General features: G+C 42.6%; 2 protein-coding genes across 2 annotated transcripts; both read left to right on the top strand.

The window, feature by feature from the left end:
• The first annotated feature begins 209 nt into the window (after positions 1-209).
• On the top strand, positions 210-5,293 carry LOC120687321 (alanine aminotransferase 2-like). The gene is made up of 15 exons (XM_039969298.1): positions 210-534; positions 1,394-1,444; positions 1,930-1,980; positions 2,078-2,143; positions 2,208-2,269; positions 2,503-2,581; positions 2,663-2,767; positions 2,853-2,963; positions 3,054-3,191; positions 3,438-3,512; positions 3,612-3,732; positions 3,813-3,967; positions 4,051-4,125; positions 4,202-4,405; positions 4,861-5,293. Exons 1-15 carry the CDS (start codon positions 496-498, stop codon positions 4,975-4,977), a joined length of 1,449 nt encoding a protein of 482 aa, XP_039825232.1. The 5' UTR covers positions 210-495; the 3' UTR covers positions 4,978-5,293.
• Positions 5,294-5,904: 611 nt separating this feature from the next.
• On the top strand, positions 5,905-16,541 carry LOC120687320 (alanine aminotransferase 2-like). Its single transcript, XM_039969297.1, has 15 exons — positions 5,905-6,080; positions 6,200-6,253; positions 7,058-7,108; positions 7,235-7,300; positions 7,381-7,442; positions 7,549-7,627; positions 7,740-7,844; positions 8,533-8,643; positions 8,742-8,879; positions 8,981-9,055; positions 9,155-9,275; positions 15,127-15,281; positions 15,381-15,455; positions 15,561-15,764; positions 15,934-16,541. Exons 1-15 carry the CDS (start codon positions 6,039-6,041, stop codon positions 16,048-16,050), a joined length of 1,455 nt encoding a protein of 484 aa, XP_039825231.1. The 5' UTR covers positions 5,905-6,038; the 3' UTR covers positions 16,051-16,541.

Genomic DNA, 16,541 nt, shown 5'->3' with positions numbered 1-16,541 from the left:
GAAAATCATCTTGTGTCACAAATAAGAAATGGAGGGCCATTTCCATATGAGTTGAATCGTGCGCGAAGGAAAACCAGCTTATTTATAGAATTTTATTATATCTTGAAGGTTGAAGATCCATTTGACCAACAAGAACGCAAAAAGTGCCCAAATCGCAATCCTCCTGCTGCAGTAATAAAGCACATAGCATAATGTAATCCAGGCAAGCAAGACCACAGGTTTGATCTGAGACTTTTTTTTAAAGGACTGGGAAAAGAGCGACTTTATTAACGCAAAACCGCAGCTGTGGGCGGCGGCCGTCCGTTCTCCTCCCGCAGTTCGACTCGCTTTCCGGCGGGCGACTGGCCTGCGCCTCTTTTGCTTTTGCTTCCGTCCGCAGTTCCGCCTGCCGCTCTTCTTTATAAGCACCAACCGTGTGGCCTTGCCGCCCCGAGTCGCCACGAAACCGCAGGGTCCTGTTGTCCCCGCTGAGACGCGATCCAGCCCACTGCCGCCATGGCCCCCAGCGTCGCCGTGGAGAACCTCAACCCCAAGGTGAGAAACGCCGCGCGTTCCCTCCCCATGTCTGCCGGTTCTGTCCCTTGAAGGTCCCATTTTGAGGGATTCTTCTGAGGAAAGGTCGGATTTTGACGATTTGGAGGAAGTTCTGTGGATGTGCTGTACGGTCTTGCGAGTTCCTGATGATTTGGAGGTGGTGATGTGGATGTGCTGTACGGATTGAGTTCTTGCGAGTTCCTGATTCGGCGCCCCCGCGGGGTGAATTCTCGTTCGGTTGTGAATTTTGGGTGAAAATTTCATCCTTGATTTGGTGGAGTGGTACCTGCGTGCTTAGTCTTTCGTGTTCAAATGATTTGATTTCGATTCAAACTTTAGAAATGATTTTTTGGAATATTCGTAGCAACTGTACGGGCGCAAAGTTTAACCGTTTAGGTGTTAACAGTAAGTGTTGTTCCTTTTAACCAGATCTCTAGTTGCTAGTACCTCTCAACCCAAAGGTAGATCTCAGCGCGATTTGACCTGCTGGCGTGCCTTTTCTTTTGGGGCCACTGCATATTTTAATGTCATCTTATATTTTAATGCTAATTTGCTTGGACTGCTTGTGCAAAATGACGACATGTTGATGCTGTAGGATCGTATCATTGTTTTGTGAGATCAGAGGTGCTCCTTAGCTAACAATTTGTGCATTGTTACTGAACTTATTGAAGTTTGTCAACCTGCTGAATGTTCTGTTTTAGGTGCTAGATAATGGGGTATGAATAGCTGCAAGTCTTCTCTTGATGTCCTGTGATAATGATTTCCACCTTTTTGTAGCCATCAGTTTTGGCGCTTTGCTTGTATGGGTACAGAGAATGTGGCTTTTAATGCCTAGCTAATACACTGATAACTACTGCAGGTCTTAAAATGTGAATATGCAGTACGTGGGGAGATTGTCATTCATGCTCAGGTATCTTGGGTGATTACTAATGTTCAGCAATGCTTGGATTCTCTTTAGTATTGTATCCCTCTGTTCTTGTTCCCACGTAATCAGTTTCATCACCTCACAAAGCATTGACACTGCTCACTGTTTCAAATGAATTGACAAAGAACAACACATTAGAATACCTGGATTCAGAAGTGTGTGTTTGTGCTTTAGACCTTACTTGATACATTTGAATTCTACATTGGGTTCAGATAAGGAATTAAGCATATAAGTCTATTTGACGGGTAACAACCTTTTGTTTTAATCACCATATTACTCTGGTAATTTAATTTGCTGTAGTTCTTCGATAAACTTTATCCTTATTCTTGAAGATAAATCTATTTCACCATATTTAATGAATCCCTGTGAATGTCTTTAAGAATCTTGTCCCCACTCCATGTAGACTGGCATTCTAACAATAAACCTGCTTGGAAATTGACTTAATATACTCGCCCTTTTTCTGTTGACAGCGCTTGCAGCAACAGCTACAAACTCAACCAGGGTCTCTTCCTTTTGATGAGGTACCTTACTGTTGATTTGAAGTTCACCAAATAAGTAGCTTTATCCTTTTTCCCCCGACAATTATGTAGGTCACCGTTTCTATTTTTACCCTTGCAGATCCTCTACTGCAACATTGGGAATCCTCAATCTCTTGGTCAGCAACCAGTGACATTCTTCAGGGAGGTATGTGTTTATTTACCTGCAGATTTCACCTTTGTTTCGCCAGTACTTACATGATACCTTACAGGTTCTTGCTCTTTGTGATCATCCATCCTTGTTGGAAAAAGAGGAGACTAAGTCATTGTTCAGGTGAATATTGTCATCTTTATATTCATCTCCATTAGAATTGTGCATATCCTCCCAATTTAAATTCTTTCTAAGATACCTCTTGAAAGGATGAGCTTTTCTATTTATTTGTTTTGTCTTGTTTACCATGATTCTACTGCTTAATATTTTTCTTAGTCAGAAGCTTCCAAAAGTACTTCAGTGTCTCATTAAAACTTGAAATTCTTATGTCTACATGATGGCTCATGTCACCGCAGTGCTGATGCTATTTCTCGAGCAAAGCGGATTCTTTCTACTATTCCAGGAAGAGCAACAGGTGCATACAGTCACAGCCAGGTAAGCATCTCACCATGACACATTTCCTGAACACAATGAGAAAGGAATCTTGGCTTCATTTGATTTGTTTATTTTTCCAAGGGTATCAAAGGACTTCGTGATGCAATTGCTGCTGGGATTGCGTTACGTGATGGATTCCCTGCAAATGCAGATGACATTTTCGTAACTGACGGCGCAAGTCCTGGGGTGCACACTTAACTTCTATTTTGATTGTCCTGGACATTTTTTGAATAAACAAAGTCTGATCATGATGTTCTTCTTCCTTCTTAAGGTGCACATGATGATGCAATTACTGTTAAGGGATGAGAAAGATGGCATTCTGTGCCCAATTCCTCAGTACCCTCTGTACTCAGCCTCCATAGCTCTTCATGGTGGAACTCTTGTATGTAGTTTGATTTGCTGGGCTGTAGAATCTCAATATAGCACCATATTTTGTATCAGCAACACCTAAATCGAGGGCATTTTCTTTCAGATCCCCTATTACCTTGATGAAAAAACCGGGTGGGGTTTGGAGATCTCTGAACTTAAGAAGCAACTCGAAGATGCTCGGTCAAAAGGCATTGACGTTAGGGCCTTGGTGGTTATCAATCCTGGAAATCCAACTGGGCAGGTTTGTACAGCTGCTAAAATTTAAATAACATAGCTGCTTGCTTGAATTTCTATTTTCTGTCAACACCATATTCCGATGATTACATAATTATATGATAGTGTATTTCTTTTATATTTAGTCTATTCAAAACCTTTGCTTTGCGAAAAAGAATGAGTTTAGTTGCTCTGCAATTTGAACAAATGTTTTTTGTTATTGATGCTTGGGACAAAAACACAACTTGTGTTCAAGTGGTTTATTTATTTGTAGGTTCTTGCTGAGGACAACCAATGTGACATAGTGAGATTCTGCAAAAATGAGGGCCTTGTTCTTCTAGCTGATGAGGTGAGCTGTGGCCACTGTCAGAACACTAAAGAAAATTTTGAGCTGCTTAATTATATTTCTTTGCTTCTTGTGTAACACCACTACCATTTACATTGATAGGTATATCAAGAGAACATCTATGTTGATGACAAGAAATTTAACTCTTTCAAGAAGATAGCAAGATCCATTGGATATGGCGAGGATGATCTCCCTCTAGTATCATTTCAGTCTGTTTCTAAAGGTAGATAAATAATCAGCTGCTTTATCTTTCATTTGATCAAGTAACTGGCTTATCCAAAATATTTTTTCTGCTACAACCAGGATATTATGGTGAGTGTGGTAAAAGAGGAGGCTACATGGAGATTACTGGCTTCAGTGCTTCCGTAAGAGAGCAGGTCTACAAGATAGCTTCGGTGAACTTATGCTCCAATATCACTGGTCAAATCCTTGCCAGCCTTATCATGAATCCACCAAAGGTCAATTACATGGCATTCTTTAAATTATGCCCTGATAGGAAATGCCAAACTGTCCAGTTAAAAATTAGTGCTTTATTCTGCAGGAAGGGGATGAATCATATGCTGCCTACAAGGCAGAGAAAGATGGAATCCTTCAATCTCTAGCTCGTCGTGCAAAGGTTTGCTTTGCATTTCTACTATACTTTTGAGTAACCTCTTAAAAATATTCAAGGAAATCGTTCATTTGTCTTCCAGGCATTGGAGGATGCATTCAACAATCTTGAGGGAATTTCGTGTAACAAGGCTGAAGGAGCAATGTACCTTTTCCCTCAGATTCATCTGCCACAGAAGGCAATTGAGGCTGCTAAAGCAGCTAAGAAAGCACCTGATGCATTCTATGCGCTTCGTCTCCTTGAAGCAACTGGAATTGTTGTGGTCCCTGGATCCGGGTTTGGCCAAGTGAGTCAACTCAATTTTTACATACTGTAATATACTTTTGTGCCTATAGTTGCTAATCTGGTTGTTGAAACATATGGAAATTAGCAGTAACAGCACTAGGATTTTCGTCCAATGTTATTTTACTGGATTATCTGTTGATAGGTTTTCCTGGGACATCTGATCAGATTGTTGACTATTTGGTCCAGTACTGGTTCCCTATGTTATTGATTTCACAATGCAACTAATTGAAATTGTGTTTTATATTTTTTATTAATTTTAGAGTAGGGTGAACTTCAGAACAAGACATACTAAAGCAATTGTGTTCACATGGTGTATAATAATATATTCTGTTGTAATGTATTTGAACAAACCAGTAATGTACCTCCTACATTTTTTCGTATAAATCATAGCTATCAACTTTTTGGTTTCATGTTAATCGTCCTACTGATGATCTGTTCCTATGTTGTACTGTACAGGTTCCCGGAACATGGCATATCAGGTGCACGATCCTGCCGCAGGAAGACAAGATCCCCGCCGTGATCACCCGCTTCAAGGCGTTCCATGAGGCGTTCATGGCCGAGTACCGCGACTAAGCTGTTACACCATGTGAATGAACATGGGGTCATGTAATTTATTTTTTTGTAATATCAGTCTGTAATTTGAACTCGAACTCTCCTGCTTCTTCCCTTATATGAAAGCGCAGTGCTCCTGCAAACTTTTCAAAAAAAAAGATGGGTCCATATAGAGGCGCCTTCTTTTTCACCCCCTAGTAGTGCCATGCCGCCATCATGTATACCGAACAAAATAAAAGCAGACCGCACATACTTTCTATGTAAGCTGATCTCTGGATGGAGGAACAGATTAGTCTGCTAGCGCCTTCGATGGCAATCGAGTGAAGTTTTGATTAAATTTCTGGTGTGGACTGAAATGCGAAGCTTTTTATAGCATGTGTCTAGGAATGGTAATGGATCATGACTCTAGTGGTCTTTTTACATCCAACTTGGTTCTTATATATTTTTCGATTAAAATTATATAAAATTAAAATTCAATTTTTTTAGGATCTGACTCTTAGATTATCTAAATTAAATTTCAAAATCTTTTATCGCCCTGTGCCTGAGTATGACCGAGGTCTGCGTGTTGTTGAAGCAGACAAGAGAACCGATGCCCCCTTGTGATGCTGAAGTACTGCTGAATTGTCTATTTTGCAGTCTCCTGAGACTGGCAGAATTTGAAGATGTGGTTTGGAAACTGTTTGTTGTTTTTTTGAAGCAAAGTTTGGAAACTGTTTGTTGTTTTTTTGAAGCAAAGTTTGGAAACTGTTTGTGACGCGAGAGGAATTGTGGCACGGTCTGTATAGAGTACAATTCCTACGCTTTGAACGAGCACCGTTCCCTTGGACGCGGGAGATAAAAAAGAAAAGATCCCTACTACGGGAGAATCTTGTCCTGTCCCCCACTGCGGCTAGGCCTGGCCAGGAGAATCGACAAGAAAAAAGGATTATTATTTGTACGTTTCTCACCTACCGCACTGAGCTCAGTCGAACTGAACTGAATTGGCTGCGCCGTCCGTGCCGTGCTTTTCCTTGTCTTCTTGTTTCCAATCCACCACCACCACTTCCGGTTCCATTCGTCCGGCGGCCGAGGGAGCCGGCAAGATGGCTCCTTGCGCCCTCACCGTCGACTCCCTCAACCCAAAGGTTGGTTGCAGCTGGTGCCATCTCTTGTTTATGGCCGCAAATGCCGCTCCCGTCTGTCAGTTTCGGTTCTTCGGGAGCGCGCCGCGCTTTGCTGATCGGCACGCCCTCCTTCCCCGCAGGTGCTGGCGCTCGCGGATCACCTCGGCAACGCCGCCATTGCCCGCCGTGCCCAGGTAAGCCGGCCGGACACCATGGTTCCACGGCTCGTGCTTTAGGGTTCGGATCATTTCATCTAGATGAGATGTAGCCTTCGCATGCCACTGTATATCCCTTTCAGTGTCAACATCAGCATGTCAGGTTTCATTAATTGGTTCCAGAGCAAGTCCTTCCTCCTGGATCCTGCAGCCATATATGCATATATGATAGAAACATCACGCCATAAAAAGGCTTAAAATCTGGGTCTCGTGATTCCGCCACCCAAAATTTTTCACCCATCATATCAAAGAGAATCTTATATGCATGAAGTATTAAATGTAGACGGAAAAAATAACTTATTACACGGATGAGCTGTAAATTGCGAGATAAATTTAATGAGGCTACTTAATCTATGATTTGCAATAGTGATACTATAATAATCATTTGCTAATCATGGATTAGTTCCTCTCTAATTACCCTCATTAGATTCGTCTCCGATTTCTAGGCAAGATATGTACTTAGTTTTATAATTAGTCTACATTTAGTACTCCTAAATGGTAAGATTCTCTTCGCAAAAAAATTTCACCAACTAAACACAACATGAAAAACATCTTCTCAGACCAAGATCATACATCCATTCATTATACTTTTCTTAACACGATCGTGCATTCGTTCTAGAGTTCGATAATTCTTTGTTCACCATGACTGTTCACACATATCTTTGTTTTATAGAGACGGCAAGGGACAGAAACAAAAATATAGTGCAACTCCAGAGAGATAATTAACTAAGACTTTCTCCACAATGCAATTAACAAATATTGTCTTCATTCTCGATTTTCCAGTGCATCCACAATGAGATAGAAGCAAAACGCGGGTTGCACCCTTTCGACGAGGTATGCTGATTGGAATCTCATTCATCTGCCAGGCGTTCTCTGGCTTTCAAAACTTTTCCTAACTACTACATTCTGTTTAATGCTTCTTCATTTAACCACGGTTAAACTTTCTGTGTCTTCTGGTAGATAATGTATTGCAACCTCAGCAATCCACAGTCCATGGGGCAACAGCCAAACACGTTTTTCCGAGAGGTGGCCGATTGTTCCCAAGAATTAATTGTACTGGTTATTCCTCATTTCCTCTCCCTCTAACGGATCCTCTCCTTTTCCAGGTTCTTGCCTTGTGCGATTATCCCCATCTTCTAGAACGGAGTGAAACTAATTCTTTATTCAGGTAATATATGAACACAGCTAAGTATATATGCTAATCATGATAATACTTATGAGTTATGATGCACCAGGAGTTGTATGGGATTCCTATCTTATTCCTGATTTTGCAGCTCTGATGCAATAGCAAGGGCACGGAAGATTCTAGACCTCTTTCCTTGGAGAACAACAGGAGGGTATAGCCACTGTCAGGCAAGATCATGGTTATTAAACGTCTTCAGACAAATGCAGAAATGACCTCCTGTTTTTCTTTTCCAGAACACAGAATGACATTTTATTAAACTAAGCTATTTTGGCTCAACAGGGTACTGAAGGACTGCGTGATGTAATAGCTGCTGGAATAACATCTCGAGATGGTTTCCCTTGCAATGCAGAAGACATTTTCCTGACAGATGGATCAGCTCCACCGGTACCTTTTCATTTCATGATGCAGAGTGTAGAGAGCATTGAGTAATAATTGGATAACATTGTTTCTCTACTAGCTTTTGGACATCCAGATATAATATTTGCACGTAATGATTCACAATGCATGTGGCTTTGATTAAGAAAATCCCCTTGACCAAAGGGAGAAATGTCTCTGATTTTGTCTTAAAGAAGTTGTTGCCAAGATCCGAACCTGGGCTGGCAACAGGGTTTCTCGACCTCCAAGAGCTCAACGCTAGCCGTTACGCCACAAGAATCTTTGGTACTTTGGCGAGGAAAATAAGTAGTGTCGAAAATCTTGAAGCCTATATACTCTATTGAGAAAACAAAATATGGTTGTCAGACAACAAGGAAAAGAATGATTTGGCTCAATAACATAAAAACGAATCTAAACTTATCCTTTTCCTATGTTAATATTTTTTTTCCATTTTACAGCTTAGTATTTGGCACTAAAACAATACTGATAAAAATAGTTTTGTTTTTCAAATTAAACACCAAGTTAATCAAGAGTGAGATCATTCACAATAGAGGCCATTGTGCAGGATATAATGACTTTATGTAGGGCTAACCGCCTAAAAATGTTCAAGACACAGATGCTTGATATCTTTCTTGTCTCGACGTCAACTTGTCTTCTTCACAATGAAGATCATTTTGTGTTGCACATTTTCCAACAGATTCGGATGATGATGCACCTACTGATACGGGATGAAAAAGATGGTATCCTTTGCCCAATTCCATCACATTCTTTGTACACAAATTCTATGGTTCTCCAAGGCGCGACTCTTGTATGTACTGCATTACCAGGAAGAAAAAAAAACATAGCAGTTACTAATTTACTATGATTTACCAATTTGTTGCGAGCAAAACATATCTGCTTTCTCAGGTGCCATATTACCTTGAGGAATCTAGAGGTTGGGGAGTGAGCATGTCAGATCTGAAGAAGCAGCTGGATGGTGCCCGATCAAAGGGTGTTAATGTTAGGGGACTTGTGGTGATAAATCCAGGCAACCCTACTGGACATGTAGGTTACTGTTCACTGACTGGTTATTTTTAAATATATTTGTCACGGTCATCTTGATTTGAAATATCTTAAGAATCCTAAAGCAATTATGTTTATCATAGGTTCTTGTGGAGGAAAATCAGCGTGAAATTGTGGAATTCTGTAGGGAGGAAGGCCTTGTTCTTCTAGCAGATGAGGTAAGGTTGTTGTACTTATCTTCCTAATTTTAGGTCAAACAAATTTTCTCATTTATTTGCAAGTACAGCTCAATGTCTTTCTGAACCTTTGTTTGTTAGGTTTACCAAGAAAACATTTACATAGCTGGTAGGAAATTTAAATCTTTCAAGAAGATAGCACGGTCCATGGAGGTTGACGAAGGAGACATATCTTTAGTATCCTTTCATTCTGTTTCTAATGGTACATGTCTTGGTTGCTCAATTAATTCCTTTCATACATATTCCTGTTCTACTTATATGCTACTTTCTTCCATCATCTGTGAAGATGGAAGCAAAATAAATACAAAATAAGCTTAAATAAAATGAAATGTCTTATATATTTACTTGGCCTCATCAGCAACTTTTTTAACATTTAAATGTTGGCAAAATTTTGACATGGAAAGTTTGAGCAAACAAAAAAATTGCGCTGTTAAATGAACCTAATGACAATTAGTGGTGTCATTTAAATCTTTGTCTTGTTATGAATAGCACTTGTATTCATCATAAGGGCTCTAGGCCCGAATATATACATATACAGGTATTAGGAAATATGCACAAAACCCCTTATACAATGGGGAAATACAAGATATACATATACATCTAACACCCCCCCTCAAACTCAAGGTGGATCAACGACACTGAGTTTGGAGAGATAGAACCTGTGCTAAACTCTGGTCTGTGCCTTCGTAAAGAAATCTGCCAACTGAACCTCTAAAGGCACATACTGAAGAGTAATAACATCATCCTGTACCTGTGCTCGTGTATAAGAAGCATCAACACCAATGTGTTTCGTAAGCTCATGCTTCACCGGATCACGAGCAATACTGATGGCACCTGTACTGTCAGACAAAAGAGGAGTCGGCCCAGAAACAGAAACACTAAAATCCTCAAGCAACCACCGCAGCCAAGTAACCTCTGCTGTCACAAGAGCCATAGCTCGCAACTCAGCATCTGCACTCGAACGAGAAACTGCTACTTGCTTCTTAGTCTTCCAAGCAATGAGAGAACCACCAAGAAAAATACAGTAAGCAGAAAGAGATCGACGATCGGAGGAATCACTAGCCCAAATAGCATCAAAATATGCCTGAAGCTGTAAAGAGCTGGAGCGTGGAAAAAACAAGCGACGAGATATGGTCCCACGAAGATAACGTAGAACACGAAGAAGATGACTATAGTGAAACTGAGTGGGAGCAGACACAAACTGACTCAGGATATGTACAGCATATGAGATATCAGGACGAGTAACACCAAGATAGACAAAGACTCCCAACAATATGACGATAACGAGTGGGATCTGCAAGAAGCTCCCCATCAGTGGCACGAAGATGAACATTAAGTTCCATGGGAGTTTCTACAATACGATGGTCAGTGAGAGAAGCACGATCAAAAAGATCATGAATGTACTTTTCTTGAGACAGATAAAAACCCTGAGGTGTGGAAGAAACCTCGATCCCAAGAAAGTAACGAAGAGGACCTAGATCAGACATAAGAAACTGCTCACTGAGACGTACCTTCACAAAGGCAACTGAGGATCATCTCCTATGATGATCATGTCATCAACATAAAGAAGGAGAAGAGTCCGACCACGAGAGAAAGTGTGAACGAATAGCGTAGGATCATGAGTAGTGGCAGAAAAGCCAGCAGCAGTGACCACAGAGGCAAAATGCTGGAACCAAGCACGAGGTGCTTGCTTGAGGCCATAAAGCGAGCGGCGAAGACGACAGACCATACCCTCAGGAATAGAATACCCAGGTGGTGGCTGCATATACACTTCCTCACGGAGTTCACCATTAAGAAAGGCATTCTTCACATCAAGCTGAGATATAGACCACTCACGAACAGAAGCCACAGCAAGGAGAGTGCGAACCGTGGTCATATGAGCCACAGGTGCAAAAGTCTCATCATAGTCCCGACCATGCTCTTGCTGAAAACCACGCGCTACAAGACGAGCTTTGTAGCGCTCAAGAGAACCATCAGAGCGGGTCTTAGCCTTGTAAACCCACTTACAAGTGATAGGACGGACATGTGCGGGAATAGGAACAAGATCCCATGTGCCAGTGTGCTCAAGAGCAGCAATCTCCTCTGCCATAGCATGCTACCATTCCTGATGATGAATGGCATCACGATAAGAAGTAGGCTCAGAAAGAATAGTACCAGCAAATCAAAGCCTATCTGGAGGCCGAATCTACTGCCGATCACGAAGAGCATACCGTGTAGAACCCACAGCAGAAGATGTCTCATCAGGAAGAGATGATACAACAGAAGAAGATGAATCATCAAGAGGATAAGGTGCAACAGAGGTAGATGGCTCATCAGAAGGAGATGACGCATCAGAAGATGGTTTCGCAACCCGTCGAGTACGTGTGTAAACATGTGTGACAGGTGGTTTACTGTCATAAGCAGTGCCCACATGAACCGGTGGAATATCCTCCGAAAAAGAAGGGACCACAGATGAAGGAACCATAGAAGAAGGCTCCACCGGTGAAGGAACTACAGGAGACTCAACAGAAACCTCAGAGGAAGGCACTAGGTGTGGAGAGGCAATAGGAGTATCAAGAAACAGTAGGAAAGAGAGTGGCTCAATGACAGATGCATGAGAAGCATCAGGAGAAGGACGATGATAAAAAGGACGAGACTCGTCAAAAGTAACATCCCGTGAAACCCTTATCCGACGGCCAACAGGATCGCAACAACGATACCCCTTATGCTCAGCACTATATCCCAAGAAAACATACTCAACAGATTGAGCGGTCAGCTTAGTGCGCTCACGAGGTGCAAGAAGCACATAGCACACACATCCAAAAAGGCGAAGACAAGAATAGTCAGGAAGCTTGCCACAAAGATGCTCATACGGAATCCCACCATGAAGAGAGGATGAGGGCTTCAGCTAAGTGGCAGTGGAAATAGCTTCAGCCCAAAAATGAGGTGGAATAGAAGAAGCAATTATAAGAGCACGAGCAGTCTCAAGCAAATGACGATGCTTACGCTCAGTGACACCATTCTGAGCATGAGCACCAGGACAAGAGAATTGAGCAAGAGTGCCTTGCTCAAAAAGAAACTGATGAAGTGCTCCAGATAAATACTCCCCAGCAGAATCAGCACGAAAGACCCTAATAGGAGTATCAAACTCAATACGGATCATGGTTGCAAAATTTTTATAGATAGACAAAGCCTCACTACGATTTTTCATAAAGTAAACTCATGTGTGGCGAGAAAAATCATCTATAAAAATGATATAATATCTATGGCCTCCTTTCAAAACGAAGGGAGCCGGACCCCATACATCAGAATGAACAAGATCAAATGGATGTTTCGACACCGAATCACTAGAATAGTAAGGAAGCTGGAGCGGTTTTCCTAGACGACAACCCTGACACTGTTCTAGAGATACATCACTAGAGACTTGACCCTAAAAGACCACGACGAACGAGCGTAGACAGATGCGAGCCACAGAGATGTCCTAAGCGATTATGCCGCTAAGCAAAAGATGATGTGGATGATGTAGATGCAGCAGACCCAACAAGATTGGCAGAGGCAGCGAAGGAAGATGAAGTCAGTCAAGCTCCCAAAGACGCTGAGAATCACGCCGACGAGGGCCAGTACCAACTAGGAGACCTGTGGGGTCCTGAATACAACAAGAGTCAGAATCAAGGATCACACGACAACCATGATCAGTGAGCTGGCCAGCCGAGATAAGCTGCATGGTTAGTTTGGGAATATAAGAAACAACAGGAACATGAAAAGAGGGAGACAAAAGAGTTCCCTACCCCTCAACAGAGAGAGACGATCCATCTGCAGTTTGAACAATGATAGGAATAGATGGTGTACTAATGGAAGAAAGACTGGTGTGATCAGGAGTCATATGAAAAGAAGCACCAGAATCTAAAATCCATGGAAAAGTACCTGAAGAAGACTGAGAAGCAGTAGCAGCATCTGACTGTGCAGATGACTGAATAACAGAACCAGCAGCTCCCGGAGGCGTAGAGGCAGCGAGGCGACGAAGCAACATGAGCATCTCCTGTGTCTCAGAACCAGCAGAACTCCGTTGAGAGCCTCCAGTATCAGAACCACCAGCACTACCTGTACCCTGTGAAGCACGACCACTACCACCTCGGCGAGACTGATCTTTCTTCTTCTTGAAGCAAAATGCCTCCACATGAGTTTTCTTACCACAATAGTCACAGTGAAGACGACCACCCCCTCCTCCCTCAGAAGAAGACGCTGCTGAAAGAGACGCCTTAGGTGGAGGGTGACAGCTGTAGATGAAGAAGACCGAGCAGCCAATACTGAAGAAGACGAAGACTGCAATAGACCAGCACTACGAAGACGAAGCTCATTACGAACAGCAGCAAGAGCCTCCATCAGAGAAACACAAGGCACATGAGTGACCAACTGAGCTTGAAGCTGCTCAAACTCGTCACGAAGACGACTCAAAAAGTTATAAGTGTGCCTAGTCTCCAGAGCAACCTTCTGAGCCTTACACGAGTCACAAGTGATGGGTGATAGTGGAGGACCAATAGAATCAAACTGACGCCACACTGTAGACATCTGAGCATAGAAATCATCAACTGTAGAATCACCCTGGCGCAATAGCTACTCCTGACGTAAAGCAGCAATATAGGTAGACTGACCAGTAGGCTCATAACGCTCACGAAGAAAAACCCACATCTGATGTGCATGCTCAAAACCAACTATATCTGCAGAAATCTGCTCCTCCATACTAGCAGCAAGAACAGCACCAGCACGAGCAACCTCATCCAACCATGCCCTGTATGTAGCAAACTGAGACACATAGGACTCCATACTGGCATCATAATCATCAAGCATCTTTGTCTTCACGTCATCAGTAGCCTTATCAGGAATAGTAGGCTTGACAGCAACAACAGGAGGAGATGGGCAGGGTATATCACCAGTAATGAACTTCCAAAGATGAAGACCACACATGTGCCATCGGAAATGAGGAACCCAATCGCGATAGTTGGTGCCATTGAAAAGCACTGGACATCGCGTAATCTGCATACCACCGGATGACGGAACGGAAGGAGACGCCATCCCAAACAACAACGGTCGTCGGCAAGAGCGCAAAGGAAAAGCGGCGGTCAACGGCTAGAGCGCAAAATAAGCGGCGGCAGCAGCAACATTTTTTTAGTACCCTACTGATAAATCCGGGGCAGAATAAAGCGACAAATAAAGCCGCAAGAAACCTCCAGAATAAAAGTAGTCCTCTCTTTTTTTCTTTTTTTTTCTTTTTTTTACGAAGGAGAAGGACGCTTAGGTTCAGTTGAACTCAACCGAACACAACAGTGAGCCGGCCGCAAGCAGAAAATAGAGGACCGGCGGCAGAGGAACCGGCGGCCGTCCGTGCGAAGGGATCTCGGCGGGCGGCGGCTCAAAGGGCGGATCTCGGAGGGCGTCGCGCGGGCAGATCTCGGCATCCAGCGGCGAGGGGTCGCGGCCAAATGCGGCGGCGCGACAGCAGCCTGACGAGGACGTGTCCCGCAGAGACGGCGGATCCAGGCGCGACGGTGAGACGGCGTCCAGCGGCGAGGCAACGCGGCCAGATGCGGCGGCGCGTCCTGGCTGGTGACGGCAGGAGGCGCCGAACGTGGGCGAATCCAGGCGCGGGTGAACAGGGAATCGACGAATCAGCCGAGCGAGCGGGCAGAGGATCCCAGCTATGGTAGAAACAATCGATCCTTGGGGAAGCTGCGCAACGAGCAGCAGAAGAATTGCACGCAAGTGCGACGTGCGGAGAGGAAAGCCGGGAGAGAGAAAAAAGAACCCTAACCCTAAATTTTGGCTCTGTATACCATGTTATGAATATCACTTGTATTCATCATGAGGGCTCTAGGCCCGAATATATATATATATATATATATATATATATATATATATATATATATATATATATATATATATATATATATATATATATATATATACACACACACACATATACATACATGTACAAGTATTAGGAAATATGCACAAAACCCTTTATACAATGGGAAATACAAGATATACATATACATCTAACATGTCTTTGCTGTCAGGATATTACGGTGAATGTGGGAGCAGGGGAGGTTATATGGAAGTCACCGGCTTTAATTCTGAAGTAAAGAAACAAGTGTACAAAGTTGCATCCCTTAGTTCATGCTCTAATATCTCCGGTCAGATCCTCATGAGCCTAGTAATGAACCCACCAACGGTCCGTGAATGCATCTCCTTGCATTGTTCTGGATAAAATTTTTTCGTGTATCATATTTGGTTTGTACATTTATATACAATAATGTACCATCCTTTTCAGGTTGAGGATGAGTCATACACCTCTTATCAGGCAGAAAGAAATGGAATACTATCAACTTTTTCTCGGTGTGCTGAGGTTGTTTTAGTATATTTTCAGTTCAGTAGCTTCACCTCCGACTTTACCATAGAATATCAATTAAAGAGCAAAACTTCTGCTTATTGTGTTTCGCACGGATTTTAGGCCATGGTGTGTGCATTGAACCGCCTGGAAGGAGTGACTTGCTGCAAAGCTGAAGGAGCAATGTTTGTGTTCCCTTCAGTGCGTCTGCCAGAAAAGGCAATTGCAGCTGCTGAGGAACAGAACACAGAACCAGATGTATTCTATGCCCTTCGTCTTCTTGAAAACGCCGGGATTGTTGTTGTGCCAGGTTCTGTTTTTGGACAAGTGAGTAAAATGCATACATGTCTATGTACTTATTTTATAAAAATATCATAACAGTTGTGATATATCAAGCAATAAAGGCACAAAATTATTTTGTTTAAGAATAAAATAGAATTTTCATCTCTTTTGTTTTCATATTCTTATATTTTTGCCCCTCTGTTAAATTCTCAAGGTACCCGGTACATGGCATTTCAGATGCACAATACTGCCAAAAGAAGAGAAGATACCACTGTTCATCTCCCGCTTTAGGGCTTTTCATGAAAGGTTCATGGAAGAATATCAAGACTAACAGTTGCCAGCACTTATTCCTATGTACAACTTAATACATGTATTATTATGCAAGATGATGTACCTGTGCTACTGCTAACCTGTGAGCGCCTGTGATTTCACCAGTGATAGGAGACGTGGTTCAAGTACCCGTCTGTGATATTTACGTTGAAGGAGACGCGGATCAAGAACCCCCGTCTGTGATATTAAGCTAAAGGAGACGCATGTATAATGAAAAGTGTCTCAGATGTAAGTCATCGGAGTCGCATCTAAGTAAACCCGTGTCTCCAATAGCTGTTATTGGAGATGCGTAAAAGCGCGTCTCTAATGACCACACATCAGTGACAAAAATTTGCAGACAGAAAAAAAATTCATCTCCAATACTCTTTTATCTGCGTCTGCGATTAGGGTTTCTGATATAGTGCGTGTCGAGATAAGAACTTGAACTTTGTTGAACTTAGGTGAATAGGTTCCACCATAAGGAATCCTACTGTTCTCCCGTCTCATATCCAG

The sequence above is a fragment of the Panicum virgatum genome, chromosome 9N, assembly GCF_016808335.1.
Source record: "Panicum virgatum strain AP13 chromosome 9N, P.virgatum_v5, whole genome shotgun sequence".
Lineage (NCBI taxonomy): Eukaryota > Viridiplantae > Streptophyta > Magnoliopsida > Poales > Poaceae > Panicum > Panicum virgatum.
Note: the sequence above shows the minus strand (reverse complement) of the source record. Positions and strands in the feature narration are given on the sequence as shown.